Source organism: Corapipo altera, unplaced genomic scaffold (genome assembly GCF_003945725.1).
Source record: "Corapipo altera isolate COAL_440 unplaced genomic scaffold, ASM394572v1 308, whole genome shotgun sequence".
NCBI lineage: Eukaryota > Metazoa > Chordata > Aves > Passeriformes > Pipridae > Corapipo > Corapipo altera.
The window spans coordinates 3,622,309-3,639,001 of record NW_020884925.1 but is presented as its reverse complement, the minus strand read 5'-3'; the positions used below and the strand labels follow the sequence as shown (position 1 = coordinate 3,639,001).

The 16,693-nt window shown below is 42.6% G+C and overlaps 1 protein-coding gene across 1 annotated transcript in view; it reads right to left on the bottom strand.

The window, feature by feature from the left end:
• Window positions 1–16,693, bottom strand: part of HERC1 (HECT and RLD domain containing E3 ubiquitin protein ligase family member 1) — a 114,983-nt gene that overhangs the window by 75,467 nt on the left and 22,823 nt on the right. The window contains 3 exon segments of the mRNA XM_027657698.1: window positions 93–287; window positions 584–679; window positions 1,860–2,815. Coding sequence (XP_027513499.1) covers window positions 93–287; window positions 584–679; window positions 1,860–2,789 — 1,221 coding nt within the window. The 5' untranslated portion in view covers window positions 2,790–2,815.

Genomic DNA, 16,693 nt, shown 5'->3' with positions numbered 1-16,693 from the left:
ACACTCAGAAATAAAGCCCCATTTCTCAATTTCACAATGTAGCTGTGAAGCTGCTGAATGTCACATAATGTACCACCAGAAATGTCACTTACTGTCTGTGCATCAGAAAAACTTGGAGCGAGCTTGGGTTGAAGTATTTTTTCCTGAGTGCCTTCCACCAGCTGATGACTGCTGTTACTGCCCCAAACATACACCTCACAGGTCTCAGACACAATGGGAGCATCCCCAGTTTGGATGCTGTCAGGGCTGGCACATGTCCTGGAATAGTCTGAAGCCATTCGACACACCTGTGAAAACAAGCAGCACTTGATGTTTCTTTCCCCACAGTCACAATGTTTAATGCACATTTAACTGCCCCCCCTCAATATGATCCCCTGCCTAAAATACAAATCCCCATCACCACATCACGAGCTTGCCCAAGTGACTTTGCTTCATTACATCTTAGTTTTTCACAGGTTTTTGTCCCCTCTTCTACTCCAGAGTAACTCAGCCAAGAGTGGGCTGCACCCCACGTTCACACCGAGCCCATGAGTGAGGGGGAAGGAAGATACAATTACCTTACATGTTTTTTCCCAAGACATACCTCTTCAAACAAACACAGAGCTGCCTCATACAGGGAGCACAAGCCATCAGATGTTCTGGTTGGCTCCCTCCATTGACTTCGGTCAGCAGACGAGCCCTACAACATTCAAATGTTGTTATTGTGACAAACATACTCCCAGACAGCAACAGGGCACCTGTGCAAAATACATCAGGGATTTGGGCTCTTTTTTATAAGCATAAGTACACCACCTTTTCCTGAGCTGTGACAGCTGCACACACTTCAGGAAAACAAAGATGTCAAAAGTGCTACTTAAACATTCTTACTGATTCGTTTTTGTGAAGGTATCTGTGTTCAGAGTTAATTTCTCCTAATACTGTTTTGTTCTGAAATGCATGTTGTGTTCAAAGTGATAATTATTTAAAAATGACTAATCATAATTAATTTTATCTTTATCTATCTTCCATCTTTTGGACTCTAATTTCATATCTAGCCTAAAACCAGCCACAAACAAAGCTGCCCATCAGGACATACAATCCAATTCAGATACTGCCACTGTCATGCTCTTCTCATGGTCCCCATTCTTTAGCATTTTTTAGATTTTAAAAATCATGTTTATTAACGAGCAATACAAGCCTGAGGAGAAAAGAATGACCAACTTGAGGGAAAGTCATTCTCTGTTTCAGTCTGAGCATATGAGGCAGAAGTTCACCACAGCTTCTGATTGCACACTGTGCCACAATTTCATAGCTTTGGAATGAACATTCATCTAGGACCAGAAGTACTCAACACATGCAACAGTGTGCCACACTTCCATTTTAGCTCATTTTCTTATCAAATTAATTTCTGAGCAGCAAAAATGCTGAACATCCCTAAGATTTATAAGCAGAGGTCCAAGTGAAGTGGGGAGCAGGAATGTCCAATAAAAATAACTGAACAGGAAACAAGGTGTACGGTAAAACTGTGAATTTCAAGCCAGAAAAACAGTTCCATACTTTGTAAGTCTTTTGCTGTGCATTTCAATGTACAAGTGCAAGTGGATCAAGTATGCCCTTGATTCTTTCCCTGTTAAAGCACAATGACTCAAGTGACAACACAGGGGCTGCTTTGCTGTTCCATCTTTACCTATGAGGAAACGGGTGGGCAGGAAGGGGGGAAAAGAGTTGATGGGCAACAAAAGAAATACTGAGAGGAAAAATTCACAAAAAAACCCTTTTTTTAACACATTGAGCAAACTGGCTTTCAGTCTTGAGGAACTATTTAGTTAAGAATGCAAGCACATTGCAATGCAGACAAGCCAAAGCTGGTCTGTGCCTACCAGAGACCGTCGCATCTGTGTCAATATGCTCATGAAGCAATCAAAGCTGATCATCCCCTCTGGACTTTGCAGCAGCTTGCTTTTCTCCATGGTGTTCACCACAGCTGAGGCACCCAAAGCCATCTCTATCCACTCCAGAAGGTATCTCAAGGCACCTCGCTGGGCAGCCAGACCAAGCAGCAGCTCCGAAGCTAATCTACGACCTAACGTATCCGCCCCAGAGTTCGGGATTGTGACTCCCTTGAGAAACGTCGTGACTTGTGACAAACAGTCCAAACCCATGGGTGGAATCTTGCTCTCATTGGCTAGAGACAAGGGTGGCAGGGAGCTGACCACCTCTATGGCAGTGTGGATGACGTCGTTGCAGAGGCTGAGGCCGGGCCCCGCCGCCGGCATCATCCAGCTCTGCCTGAGCAGGGCGAAGAGCAGGCTCAGCCCAGTCCGGACCCCCATCTCGATGAGCGCGTCCGTGCTCGACCGGGGCCGCTCGCTGACCGAGTGCACGTCTGTGGAGCCAGAGCTGCTCTCTGGGGAGTGCTGCTGCTGCTTCACCTTCCCCTTGTCGTGGTATTTGTTAGAAAGTGCATAGAAGACGCGCTGCAGCACCAGGAGACGCTTCCGCAGCGCTCCGGCAAACGGAGAGTCTGAGCACACCATCTTTGCCAGAGCCAGCTGGCTGCTAAGGAGGGCATCCAGGTAGTGGTCCTGTTCATCACTAGAGAGAGATTCCCGCTCAAAATCTGGTAACTGAGGTCCTTTGAGGCACAGAACCTGCTGGGGCAATGGCACTACTTCTTTATTGCTCACTAACTTAGCGTACAAGACAGACACTCCCTCCCTTGTGGCAATAGATTCGCTGTCTTCGGTGATCCAAGAGCTGTTGAGATGCTCAAGCCATTTCAGCTTCACTGGTGGGACCATAGCTGCCATGCTGGGTCACTCCTTTGCCATTAGTCCTGAGGATGGAAACAACTGTCAACAGGTGGGCAACATCATCTACAGATCTTACTGCTCACAGCAGGACAAATCCCAATAATCCCTGCAGAAGGTAAGCACCAAAAGATCAGTCACCAAGAATGACCAAGGTTTCCCCATTTTACCCATGTGTTTGTGCAACTTCCTTAACGTGACGTAAGAATTTTAGTGGAAGTCTGCATTTTCTAAACCCATATAGAGGCAAACATTCACACAAAGCTTAATTTTGCTACGCTTCAATGGAAATACAATTGCAAAAAACAATCTTGTCTTCAGAGACAGCAAAATGGAGGACAAAGACTTAAAAAAACCCCACGACATGACACACAAGTGAATAGAGTACCAGAGTTACAATAACCATGTTACAATAAACAACATTACTAATTCAGGCCATAGCTAAGGGCTCGACCTGTCAAACACATTTTAAGTGCTCCTGTCACAAGCCACTCTTTCCCCTTTCTGAAGACATCTCCTTAAAATCCACGTCAGAGTGTTAATGGCAACCAGGACAGATGGCTGGACTGCTCGAGTGGCACAGTCTGTCAGTGCTATTCACTCAGAGAACAGGTTCCCCAGAGCCAAATGCACAATACAACTATTGACAAGGAAATCTACAGCATCAAAAATTATGTATTACATGAATGTAATGTGTGATGTAGGAGAGCACTTAATAATGAAGCAACACTGGTTTACCAGGAAGGGTCAAACTGGTTGCCAAACCAACCTGACAGCTTATGACATTCCTGCAAATCAAAGACATCAAGGAATTTGATATATTTTTTCTTTCCTGTTGAAAATTTCAGGGAAAAAAACCCAGCTCATTATAAATCATGACAGTTTTATGTGGATTCAATCAAAATCAATGAAACATCATGATGAAATTACTACAAAATTCCTGGGAATCCTACGGTGAAAATGGGAATTCCTCACCACACACCACACAGGTTTTTTTGGCTAGTACCAGCTCCTGGAATACAACCCTTCTGACTTTTGCACTGTGTGAACTCAAGTCAACTTTAGCTGAATGGACAGATCCCTTTTTCCCTTGTTATTCCCTGGAGAGAGGCCGAAGGGTCTGAGCTCTACACAGGAGGTCTCAAACCTCACTTACAAACTCCATCTACGAAACTTGAATGCTTTGCTATTAAATCACCTGCAATTTAACTTCTAGGTGACAAGTATTTTCAAGGTTTACAACTGATTAGCCAGGATTGCACTTTTTGTTGACTGGTTTAAAATTCAAAACCTAAAATTAACCAAGAGATGGAGAAGTCACACTTCATTTACAGAATATCAAACCTTTTTGAAAGTTAATCTGAGTGCATCAACTTTCAAACTGAACAAGGCAGTAAGTCCTCTTTGATCACTTCAGAAGGGAGAATACAGTGCTGGAAAAGGAGGTCATTTTCTCTGCCTCCTTCAGGACAACATCCCATGGACAGTATGGAAATGTGCACATGGCCTGGTGGTTCCACAGGGCTCAGTCACCACAAACCTCTAAACCATTCTAATCAAAATGGAAAGTGTGAGCTGTTCCTAAAAAAACATCAGAAGGGCATCTTGTATATTCAAAAGATTTCAGCCTTTTTTAAGCAAATGATATTGTAATTAACTACTTCTAAAAATTCAGTTTACTGAAGAACCATATGCTGTGAAGATAAAATTTGGAAGTAAAATGGGGGAAAAGTCAAGTTAGCTTTTATTTAATTTCTGAGAGATCTTCTCTACCTTGAAAACGACGTAATATTTTGATGAATAAGTTGGTAAAACAGTAACAGCAAAAAGTATAGAGGTACCTCTGTACTAAGTTTCTAATGGAAATAGCAAACCCTTTTGAGATGGAATACAAATAAAATGGAATACAAAATGGAATAAATTCTGATACACAACACAGAGGAATTCTCCAGTCTTAAGCTGTCATTCTACCAGGAAAACATGTATTTCAGGCTAAGAAAAAAAATCTTCTCTGAAAAGATTCATATCACAAAAATAAATCTTAAGTAATCTGCATCAAGAACACAAAGTGGTTTTTTTTCCCTATTTTTCAATAGTTGAGAGTCACAAAGGTAATTAATTGCTTTTTAATCTTTTAAACCACAGCTATAGGTTACCTGGTTATTATTTGAAAAGTATCCATGAACACATTTAACGGACAAGGTAATTCAAGATTTAAATCTCAAGAACTACAGAGGTGCAGGGTTGACGAGCATATCTCAGAATTATGATGATTTATGTCTGCACTGAATTATACACTGGGTGATCTTGCCCTCACCTTCTGGTATTTTACACAGATAAAGGATCATAATTCCAGAAACATCCACAGAGTTTGAAAAATATCTCACGTACAAGAACACAGACTGATCACTAGTTGAGTCCAGGGTTTTTCTAAGTCTGTGTCTGAGAAAATTTTTAAAAATTAATAAATCCAAAGAACACTCTGCTCCCAAAGAGACACTTGAGTTATTAATTTTAATGCTGGCAGCATTTAGAACTTCAGTTTCTTCAACAGGATTCTTGATGTCACCTGTAAATTTGGGCAAGGCAGTTCATAGCTTAAAATGCAGGAAGGCTTTTCCAGAGTGAAAGAGTGTTTTCAAACTGTTCCTTTAAAAAAGAAGTGTTATTTAAAGTAACTCACAAATGCTTTACCTCCTATTGTACAAACCAGACCTGTTTAACTCCTGCTTTATAATCATTAACCATGGATTACATGGGTTCTGAATGGCCACTTGCTGGTCTTTGACCCTTTAAGTTCTAATGTATCACAACTTCATCAAAAATAATATACCTCCCTGAAGGAGAGGTCTGTGTTCCTTGCTAATCTGAACCCTATTTGATCTAATTTCAAACTCCCTGGGGGTCTTGTGTGACCAAGTTCACCCCTTCTCAAGAGGTAAAACACGGGGATGAATCTACACTGAGAAGTTCCCTGAATAAAGACTCATTCATGGGCTTTATACTTTGCTTCACCAGCTACTCTTCACTCAGGAACTTCAAAACTCCTGTACCTCAGAGATGCAAATACTGCTCCTTTTCCTGAAAGCTGAGAGATTTTCTCCTTTTCCCCTTGTATGCACCTCTAAAAACAGAGCCTGAAGCTTGATCTGAGCTCTTAGGGCTGACCTGCTCTCCTACTGCAAATTTAAGAAGAAATGTGTTGGTCCATCCTGAAAATACCACCCAGCTCCGTGTGACAGGTACCAGACACTGCTGGGAGCCCTGAGAACTCTGCACACAAATGTGGATTCTCTCTGGCTCTGCCGGGAGCACAAGAGTAGCAACTGCACATCACTGAAGTGAAGCAGAAGCCAGGTAACAATGACAAGCAACAACCATTCCTTCTTAAAAAACAGCCCTATCACATTTTGTTACGTGTTTATATTTTCATATTTTGGGCTCCAGTTAGAGAAAATGATTTATTCTATAAATAACTTATTCTACTGTCATTTTCACATGTAGTAAACCTCCCAATCCTCCAAGTGAAAAGCTCTCACTGGAACAAAAAAGCTACAATGCAATCAAGATGATGCCTTGAACATCACCTACTGCATAATCTCTAGATACATAACATTTTTAATCTGCAGTTATTAAAGAAACTGTTCGTACTTCATATAAAAATGTATCTGCCCAGCAGCAGGTGGAGAAAAATCTATTCACGCTGACAAAACACGAACCAAAAAAGGCCAGTTCTCCTTCCCTTATCACTTCCTTTCTCCTCCTGCTCCACAGAAATAAAAAACCAACCAACCAAAAAAAAAATGTAAACTGTGAGAATGTGCATCACAGCTCATTTGTCATATCTTTTAGAACCACAGTTCCTGTTGAGGAAATGGCTATTTTGGGGGAGTAAATGTCCACACATGTTACTGTTGCTGATTGGTAAGTCAACTAAAATGGGACTCAAAACTCACAGCTGAACGAGGATTACAACACAGTGTCACCAAATTTAACACCTATTTCCAAAGCTTACTCTAGGGAACAGTTAGGACAAAACATACACATCAAACCCTAAAACCCAAGTTATGTATCCTGGATGTTGAATTTTTATTTCAAAATAGCAGTGGGAGCAACTTAAGCTGCACTGGAGTAAATCTAAAGGTAAGTGAGCCAGCCTTCAGAGCTTCTTTGCTAACTCAGAACTCCCAGTTCTTTGTTATGAATCAGACACCACCCTGCACAACCTCTGCCTGAGAGTGGGCTGTGAGGAAAAAAAAACATTCAGGAGAACATTTAATAAGTGAAAACACCAATCAAGTGTAGCCAAGGACACTTTGTTACACCAGGAGTAAAGAAGCAGCATGAAAGGAAGTAAAGATAAGGCATCAAACTACCTCCAGCAAAACCCAGGTGCATTCCTCAGAAAGGTTACTTGGACAGAAGAACTGGAGTATTCCTTACCCAGCTTAATGGCTGTCAAGAAAGTGGTTTTCATTAACAAGTGCTGGGAGGAAGACTCAGAAACCTACTGACACTACAGGCAGTTCCAGCAAGGAAGGACTGCTGCCAACCAGGGGATGCAGGGAAAGGCACTTGTCCATCACCCTCATGGAAAGCACTGCTGAAAGGGAGGAACACGCCGTGGGAGAGCTCAGATCACAGCCAGGGCCACAGCTGAGCTGAGGAACAGGCTCAGATCCATCAGTCCTGCACTGGAATATTTGCAAGCTGCAGGACAGGGAGAGTTGGGAGTTACCCAACACTTCGCTGGGACACAACAGCTGGTTTTGGCTCCTCCATCAGATGATTGTGTCAGCTCTGAGCCCCTCAGCTCAGGAAGGACATTGAGGGGCTGGAGCGGGTCCAGAGAAGAGCAACGAGGCTGGTGAAGGGACTGGAGCACAAGTCCTATGAGGAGAGGCTGAGGGAGCTGGGGTTGTTCAGTCTGGAGAAGAGAAGGCTTAGAGGCGACCTCATCACTCTCTTCAACTACCTGAAGGGAGGTTATAGCCAGGTGGGGGTTGGTCTCTTCTCCCAGGCAACCAACAACAGGACAAGGGGACATGGGCTCAAGCTCTGCCAGGGGAGGTTTAGGTTAGATGTTAGGAAGAAATTCTTTACAGAGAGGGTTATCAGGCATTGGAACGGCCCTACCCAGAGAGGTGGTGGATTCACCATCCCTGGAGGTTTTTAAAAAGAGATTGGACGTGGCCCTTAGTGCCATGATACAGTAATTGGAGTTGGATCAGGGGTTGGACTTGATGATCTTGGAGGTCTTTTCCAACCCAATCTATTCTATGATTCTATGAAAGGGAATGTGAAAAAAGAACTTTACAATGAAACCCTGCAAACTGAGGAACATAAGCAAGGAAGGCTTTTTCCTGAGCTGTGAGGAGAGTAGAACACTTAAATTACAGAAGAAAATATGCTTAGAAGAGCTCTCTCCCTGTGCTATAAAACCGTGGAAATCACCTGCAGCAAGACAAAGGTTCTTTTCCTTTTATCAACCCATCACTCCAAATGCACCCAAAGGTGGCCCTGCAAATTCCAAAGCTGCATCTCCCTGCACAACGAGGGAGCATCTCCCAGGTTTCAGATCCTGTGTTTCCAAGCACAAAAGTCCAAACAAGTAGCTACTTCTGGGCTGCTCATGGTTTGCCCCATTGTGGGAACAAACACACCCCCCTCAACCATACAAACTGCCCCTGCCATTGGCAAACCCTAAAGTCAGAATCAAGGCTTCACATCTTGAATAACTTGTCAGCATAAAAGAGGCAACGGGCTGCACTTCAAATTCAAAGAAATCCAATTACAAGCAATTCTAATCATTCTGAAATCACAGTAATTACATGGTTAGCACCCATTTGCACACAGCCAAGGACTCAGAAAGAATGAAAGTTCACAACAAATTTCATCACCCCTTTATCCCTATATTTCTGTTCACCTGTTTAGTAAGATGATGATTTCTAAGAAGTTTTGGGTTAGAGTGTGTTTGCTGCACCTAAGAAAAAAATAAAGGCAAACCCAAGAGCCTGCAAATGTTTGTCAGCAAGAGAGAGTAAACATCCATAATAATTGATACACTTAGGATCTTCCCTTTTGAGTTAAAATATAGGGGAAAAGAGGAAAGTTGTCATATTTCAGGCAGAGTGTGCAGCCTTCAGTGGCCTAGCAAATAATTTTAAAGAAATTATAATATTCTGTGTTATTAAAGAGTTTGGGTTTTCTTAACTAGGAATTAATTTGGCCTGAAACTGCCATTTAATTCTTACAGGTCACTTAAAATACTCATTTTTGAGGTGTTAGCTTGTCTACAATAACTAATAAATCACACGTATTAAAATGGGAAAGGCCTGTTGCAAGTCACCATTAAATACAACAGACTACTGAGCATAAGAGCTTTCAAGTAAGTTTATATCACTAATAAAATAGGTCAGTCAAAGTATTTAATGAGAAAAACTGTCTATTTTCTAAGGAAATAGAACCATTCTTGTATCTCCAATTAGAACAAAAGAGACTGGAGATGCATCTAACTACATGTACAAGTTATTTCCATTGAAACAGAAATAAATTATGAAGAGAGAAACTATAAATACTGTTCCTTTCTTCCCTCTGTCACCACAGCAATTGAAACTCGGAAACAGAAAGAGGAACTTGATCTTGCAATTAAACCCAGCTTGTTTATTTTATATACACAATACCAAATCACTGACTGCATCACTGATGTCCAGCTGACTAGGAAACATAATAAAATAGGTATTCCACTACAAATGTTTCAGTATTTTTTTACACATACATAAATATATATATTTATATTATATACTATAAATATCTCAGTATTTCCCATATATGTGCCTGAAGTACAAGTAATCTTTGTGCAACAATAAGTTATTTTCCAAAGTGGAATGATTCTTGCAAAACATCAAAAGATCAAAGGGAAATTATAGGGAAAATTATTCAAAATGTATTTTTGTATTTATATAATGTGCCTTACATAAGGTAAAATGGGACTGAAAAGTAACAGTAAGTTTTCCAGCCACTTACCACCATCTCCTACATGAGCTACAGAAAAAGACTTTTCTAGAAAGGGAACAAAGCAAACACTAAAGAATTCTCATAAATCCACCTGTTTGGCTCAGACTGTCAAATTTCTAAAAACACTTTTTTTTTTTTTCAGATTTTTTACTACAGCTTCAGGAAACCAGGAAGTTTTTAGGTCTTCCCACTTTGAGGTAAGTGGGACAGCTTTGATCATTTAAAATGCAAAAATAAGAACTCACTAAGGGGGGAAAAACATGGTTAAACAGGTCAGCAAGAGGTGCCTCAACTCCAACACAGCCACAGGGCTTGGGAATTTGGAAACTGCTGCAAATACTCCTGTATTCCAAGGGCAGGGGAAAACAATACTAATTTAAAAAGGACTTCAGCATGGGATTGAAGGTCAAAGCTTGTAAGGTTATAAAGGTCCTGTTTCTGAGCTGAGCAGGAAAGACAGGTCCTGGACAGAATGAACACACAACTTCCCTGAAGGAATTTCCACAGTCTTTCCTTTCCATGTCAGCTTGGAAATTATGGGAGAGACTTGAATTTGTCACCCAAGAAGGGCCTGCATGCAGCTGACAGACTTCTCCCAATATAAGTAAACAGGAAGCTCCCTCCTGGGGTTTGCACTAAAAAAACTCCTGAGAAGGCTCCAGGTGGAGATCTAAGGGAAAGATCACTGGGATGGATTAGGGAAAGGTGGGGATGGACAGAGGCTGCACAGTGTGGCTACATCCCCAGCCCACTGCAGCTCCTTCTGAGGGAGGAAGGGGAAGATAAGGAACAGCTCCAGGCAACTCCAAAGAGGTAACTCTCAGTTCCTGCAAGAAGAGATTTAACTATGAAAGTCAAGAAAAGAAAAAATAGAGAGGTTTTTGTTTTGCTTGACAGAAGGTTGTACAAAAGATCCTTAAAAAGTGGAAGGTAGGAATGTTATCTTACTATTTTAAAAAGCAGGAGTGTAACAGCACAGCCTCCCCACAACATGATTTGCTTTTTCAGGCCTTAGCACACACACTGGGCTCATCGACAGCCAGAAACCACCCAAATGTGGGGAAGGGAGGAGCTGATTTTAGGGCCTTTTTTATTTTTTTTTTTTTTAAACCAGCATCATCTCCAACACAGTGGTTCTACCTCATTTCCAAATCACTGCTATTCCAGGAAGAATAATATAAGTCCATAATATAAGGAAGAAGGTACAACTGCTGCCCAAGCTGCTGAAAGGAAATATTGAACCATCACCTCAGAAATGTAACTAAATCTTTCCCATTGGTTGTATGTACCTGAATCTTCCTGCCTAATTGTTATTTTACAACATTATGCTTTCCTCCCTATGCAAAATGTCCAAAGAAGTAAACACTGTAACATAGGGCTAAAAAGCAAAAGTGATCTCACATAAAGTGTTGGCAAATGGACACGGCAAACAAGCAGAATGTATTTTAAACCAGTCTTCAGGCAGGATTTTTCACTCCACGGAGATTTTCAAACACATAAAAATGCATAAAATGATACACAGTATCTTCAGCCAGTATGGAGAAAATATATTTTCTTACATCAGTGCCTTTAGCACACACACTGAAGGTATTAACAAGGACAGAATTTAGCAAAGCCACATATTACCACGTTTTTCTTTAGCTTAGTCTGACTACAGCAGAAACCAAGCACACACGAACCCAATTAGTCTGACACAAGCCAAGTGCTCGGGCTCTTAAGAACTGCTACAAAAAACAGCTGAAAGCTTTCTTTTCTGCAAAGCTCTTGAAAAATAGCCCCTATAAAGCTGTAAACATTACATGTCCTAAAAATCCCAAGTTTTCTTGGAGGAAAGATAAACCACACAAGCTCTCCCTCTCTGCAATTAGCAATTCCAGCAGCCTTCGTGAGAGGCTGACTTACAGTTATTTGCTGGGAACCTGATTACAAAAGCTTGTCACACAAGGAGCTCTGAGGCTGTGCACTCAAATCGAAGGCAGGAAACTGCAAAACTGAGGAACGTGCAAAGGGCTGGTTGGGAAACTCTCACCCCCGAGCTCTGTTTACTGTTGGGATGTCACACAGGCACACAGGAGGCACAGAATCATGGAATCAGCTGGGCTGGAAGGGACCTCAGAGATCATCCAGTCCAACCCTTGATCCAACCCTGCTGTGGTTACCAGCCCATGGCACTGATGCCACATCCAGTCTGTCCTTAAACACCTCCAGGGATGGAGAATCCACCACTTCCCTGGGCAGCCCATTCCAATGCCTGAGCACCCTCTCTGGAAAGAATTTCTTCCCAATATCCAACCTAAACCTCCCCTGGCAGAGCTCAAGACCGAGCCCTCTTGTCTTGCTGATGGTTGCCTGGGAAAAGAGACCAACATCCCCCCAGCTCCCCCCTCCTGTCAGGGAGTTGCAGAGAGTGAGGAGGTCTCCCCTGACCCTCCTCTTCTCCAGCTTCAAAAACCCCAGCTCCCTCAGCCTCTCCTCACAGCACTTGTGCTCCAGTCCCTTCCCCAGCCTCGTTGCTCTCCTCTGGACCTGCTCCAGCCCCTCAATGTCCTTCCTGAGCTGAGGGCCCAGAGCTGGACACAGCACTCCAGGGGTGGCCTCACCAGCACTGAGTCCAGGGGCAGAATCACTTCCCTGCTCCTGCTGCCACACTGTTCCTGAGCCAGGCCAGGATCCATTGGCCTTCTTGGCCACCTGGGCACACTCTGGCTCCTGTTCAGCTTCCTGTCCATCCCAGCTCCCTTCCTGCCTGGCTGCTCTCCAGCCACTCTGTCCCCAGCCTGTAGCACTGCAGGGGGTTGTTGTGGCCAAAGTCCAGGACCCGGCACTTGGCCTTGTTGAACCTCATCCCTTTGGAATCAGCCCAACTCTCCAACCTCTCCAGGTCCCTCTGCAGAGCCCTCCTGCCTTCCAGCAGGTCGACACACCCCCCAGCTTGGTGTCATCTGCAAATTTGCTGATGATAGACTCAATCCCCTCATCGATAAAGACATTAAACAGGACTGGGCCCAACACTGATCCCCTGGGGACACCACAGGTGATCAGATCCCAACTGGATGCAGCTCCATCCCCACCACTCTCTGGGCCCAGCCCTCCAGCCAGTTCCTAACACAGCACAGAGTGCCCTGACAGCTTTTTCAGGGAATGCTGTGGGAGACAGTGCCAAAGGCTTTGCTGAAGTCCAGGCAGACACATCCCCAGCCTTCCCCTCATCCACCAGGTGGGTCACCTGATCATAAAAGGAGACCAGGTTGGTCAAACAGGATCTGCCCCTCCTAAACCCCTGCTGGCTGGGTCTGATCCCTTGTCCATCCTGTAGGTGCTGTGTGATTGCACCCAGGATGATCTGCTCCATAACCCTGCCAGGCACTGAGGTCAGGCTGACGGGCCTGGAGTTTCCCAAGTCCTCCTTCCGGCCCTTTTTGTGGATTGGTGTGACATTTGCCAACTTTCAATCATCTGGGACCTCCCCAGGGAGCCAGGGCTGGTGGAAAACGACGGAGCTTGGCGAGCTCTCCCACCAGCTCCCTCATCACCCCAGGATGGATCCCATCTGGTCCCATAGACTTGTGGGGATCCAAGTGGCTCAGCAGGTCACAAACTGTTCCCTCCTGGATTACAGGGGGGCTGTTCAGATTCTTATCTCTTTCTCCAAGCTCCAGAAGCCAGCTGTCCTCAGGACAACCTGACTTACTGTTGAAAACTGAGGTAAAGAAGGTGTTAAATACCTCAGCCTTTTCCTCCTGTTCTTCACCACTGACAGTGAGCTCCCAGAGCTCCAGCACTCCCAGTTACTGTTCCCAACAGGAGCTGCTCTCAGAGTAAAGTGTGCTCAGGTACCTTAACCGTGGTGTCACCTGGGGGGGGTCAGAAAAGGATTAGAAAACAGAGTGTTCAAACAGATGCAGCCAGGGCACACGACAGCCCCTGACACTGCCACAAGTACTTCAATCTTTGCAACAGTGAGAAATAACTCCTGTGGAGGGACCAGAAAAATCCAGCATTTTGGGGCTTACACAAAACCCAGGGAAGATTTCCCAGCCAGAATAACCAGGTAATTCTAGTAGTTCATTAAGAGTATAATTCAATTAATCCACTGCAAGTAAGACTGACTATTGAAAAACTTCTTTTTTCTGGGCTGTTATTGTAGCTAAGTTTTTGATAAAGGAGAAGTTCCACATGCATAGCTGATCACAGGTCTGGAAAAGTTAATTTATTTGAAATATGACAGGAATGATGTATGTACATTCAAGTTTACTGCCTCACTGTGATGGCAGTATTACAGTCCTGTTATACACATGGGATCTCTTCAAAGTTGCAATATTTTAGTTCTGCAGCATAAGCACTTAGAACCCTTATAAATTATTTTGCTAATTCAAATGTAATAGCAATAAACCAAAGATTCTGTATCCAAGTCTACTATGTCATTATCTCAATATTCTGTCAAATTCCTAATACAACCATAACACACAAAACCTGGTTATTTTATATCTCCTCTGCAGCACCAGCCAAACCAAAGGCTCTTTCCACAGAAACACTGCAAACCTCTAATCATCCAGATCATATTCCTTTGCCATTTTCCCAGTTCCTTTATAGTTTCATGACCTTCTAAGTCTTTATCATTCCGCTCTTCCATACTCCTTACAAAGGAGGCACAAAGTCTTAGTAAAATCTTGCTTCACATGCTGCCAGCTGTCAGAATGCAGCGATTTTTGCCATCCTTATTAAAGTTTTATAATCTGAAAGTGCAACTAAAAGAAAAGCTACCTGATTTGCTTCCCCTTCTTCACAAAAAAGGGTTGTATATGTAGGATTTAGCAGCAGGTATCAGGGCTCCAAACAACCTTTAGAGCTTTTTTCTTGAAAGGTGGTTTAGAAACCAGGAATATATAAAAGTGATTAAAATCCTGCCTTGTCATAGGCCAACAATATAAAATGCACAAGGAATGCAAAACCTGCAAGATGTTTCATATTGCTCATGGCCAGGGAACACCATGACAGTTAAAACCAACAGGATATAATGTTGCCTAAAAGAGTTATTTGTTCAATATTTTACTTGTGCCAAAAAGCTCTGCAGATCACTGTGCAAGGGAATAACCCTCAAATGCTCTTTTTGGGAAAGACATGTAGCCTGTACACAGTGCCAGGACAGATGTGAGGGGAATGGGAATCCACACAAAAACAGCCACGGGAAAGAAAAAGAGAAAACGATAAATCAGAAAACACTGACACTGCAGAGAGATTACCACAAATTAACAGAGAACTGAAAGTAAAGAGACAAAAAGCATCATTAGAAGCAGCCAAAAAAAAAAAAAAAAAAGAAAAGGGGAGAGGTGCTGGATAACAGGAGATGGACAGAAAAAAATGAGCCCTGGTCCCCTCCAAACCTGCAGTGGCAAAGGCAAGGAGCAGAAGGAACTACAGCAGAGAAGGCAAGAGCAGCTGGTTCTGCACTCCCCAGAAACACTTGCAGTGAAACAGCCTGGCAGCAGCTCATGAACATCTGTCCCCAGAGAGCACCACGTCCACTGTCCTTCCTCCCTGTACCAGCCTCCTGCTCAGCATATGGGAACCAAATTAATGACATCATAACTCAGATTAAGATTATTCTGCAGCCAACTGCCGACTTTTCTTTCCAAATACTATATTCCACCAAGCTTTTTATTTGTTAAGTAAGACATGCTGAGGTTCTACTGGTATTCTTCCAAATTTAGTCTTCCTTTATTATTTATTTAGGATTATTCATATTCATTTTCTATTATCTGTTCATTACTATACTACTGAAACCAATAGAGCCCCATGCTTTCAAGTGGTCACTCCAAAAACCTTTTGGGAGACAGACAAAAGGAGGACAAAGTTATTTTTGAAGTTAATAAGAAATTAAAGCTATTTACCCTTACATTTATAAAGAAAGTGATACAAAAACCTAATCATGGCTTGCCAATGTAAACCCCTGGGTGCTGTACAAAGTCTACCCAAGTAGCAGAGAAATAAAAATTATTACTATTCTGCAGAGAAACTTAGAAAAATCAATTTAACTCATTACTTCTTCAGATGCATTAAAGTTCACTGAATGAAAGTTGCAAGTGTAAGACACTCCACACACAGAATCATCAAAAGCAGTTGGTAAAAAGAGCTGAGAAGCAGAAATCCCCACGTACCTAAAACATTCCAACAATCTGAGTAAAGACAGGGGCCTGATCTTGCATTGGAAAAGGGATGAAAACCCTGCTGAGCTTTTACCACTCCCACTTTCCCTGAGAGAACAATCACTTGAACTTCTACTCACTGTGTAGTCCCAGTGTTTTCAACCACCAGAACACACGGAAACAGACATTTTCTTGCAAAAACTACAAACATTTTGAGGACATATTTACTGGCAATCCTGACTCGAGATTGAGAAAGTCAGCAATGGGCAGGGGACTGCAATATGTACAGAGAGTAAAATTCACACTCATGTAGCTTTCAAGTTAACTGTGATGCAAGTGGGAAAGTGGACTGCAGCCTTGAGATATGTATATTTACACAGATATATACATACATATATATATATATATATACACACACATATAAAAGGGGTATACCTTTTATCAGGGCTTGTGGTGACAGGTTGAGAGGTGAGGGTTTTAAAATGAAAATGGGCAGGTTTAGATTGGATATAAAGAAGAAACTTTGAATAAAGTGGGTGGTGAGATACCAGAGCAGGTTGCCCAGCAAGCTGTGGATGCCCCTTCATGTTAACACTTCCAGGTAACACTTATATTTCTTGCCTCAGAGTACTCCAGGTATAACTGACTGAAGAAGAAACTTCTGTCCTATAAATTCATAAATATAAGGAAATGTTTTGACAATGAAATTTCTGTATCATACAGACCTGACAGCAAAACAAT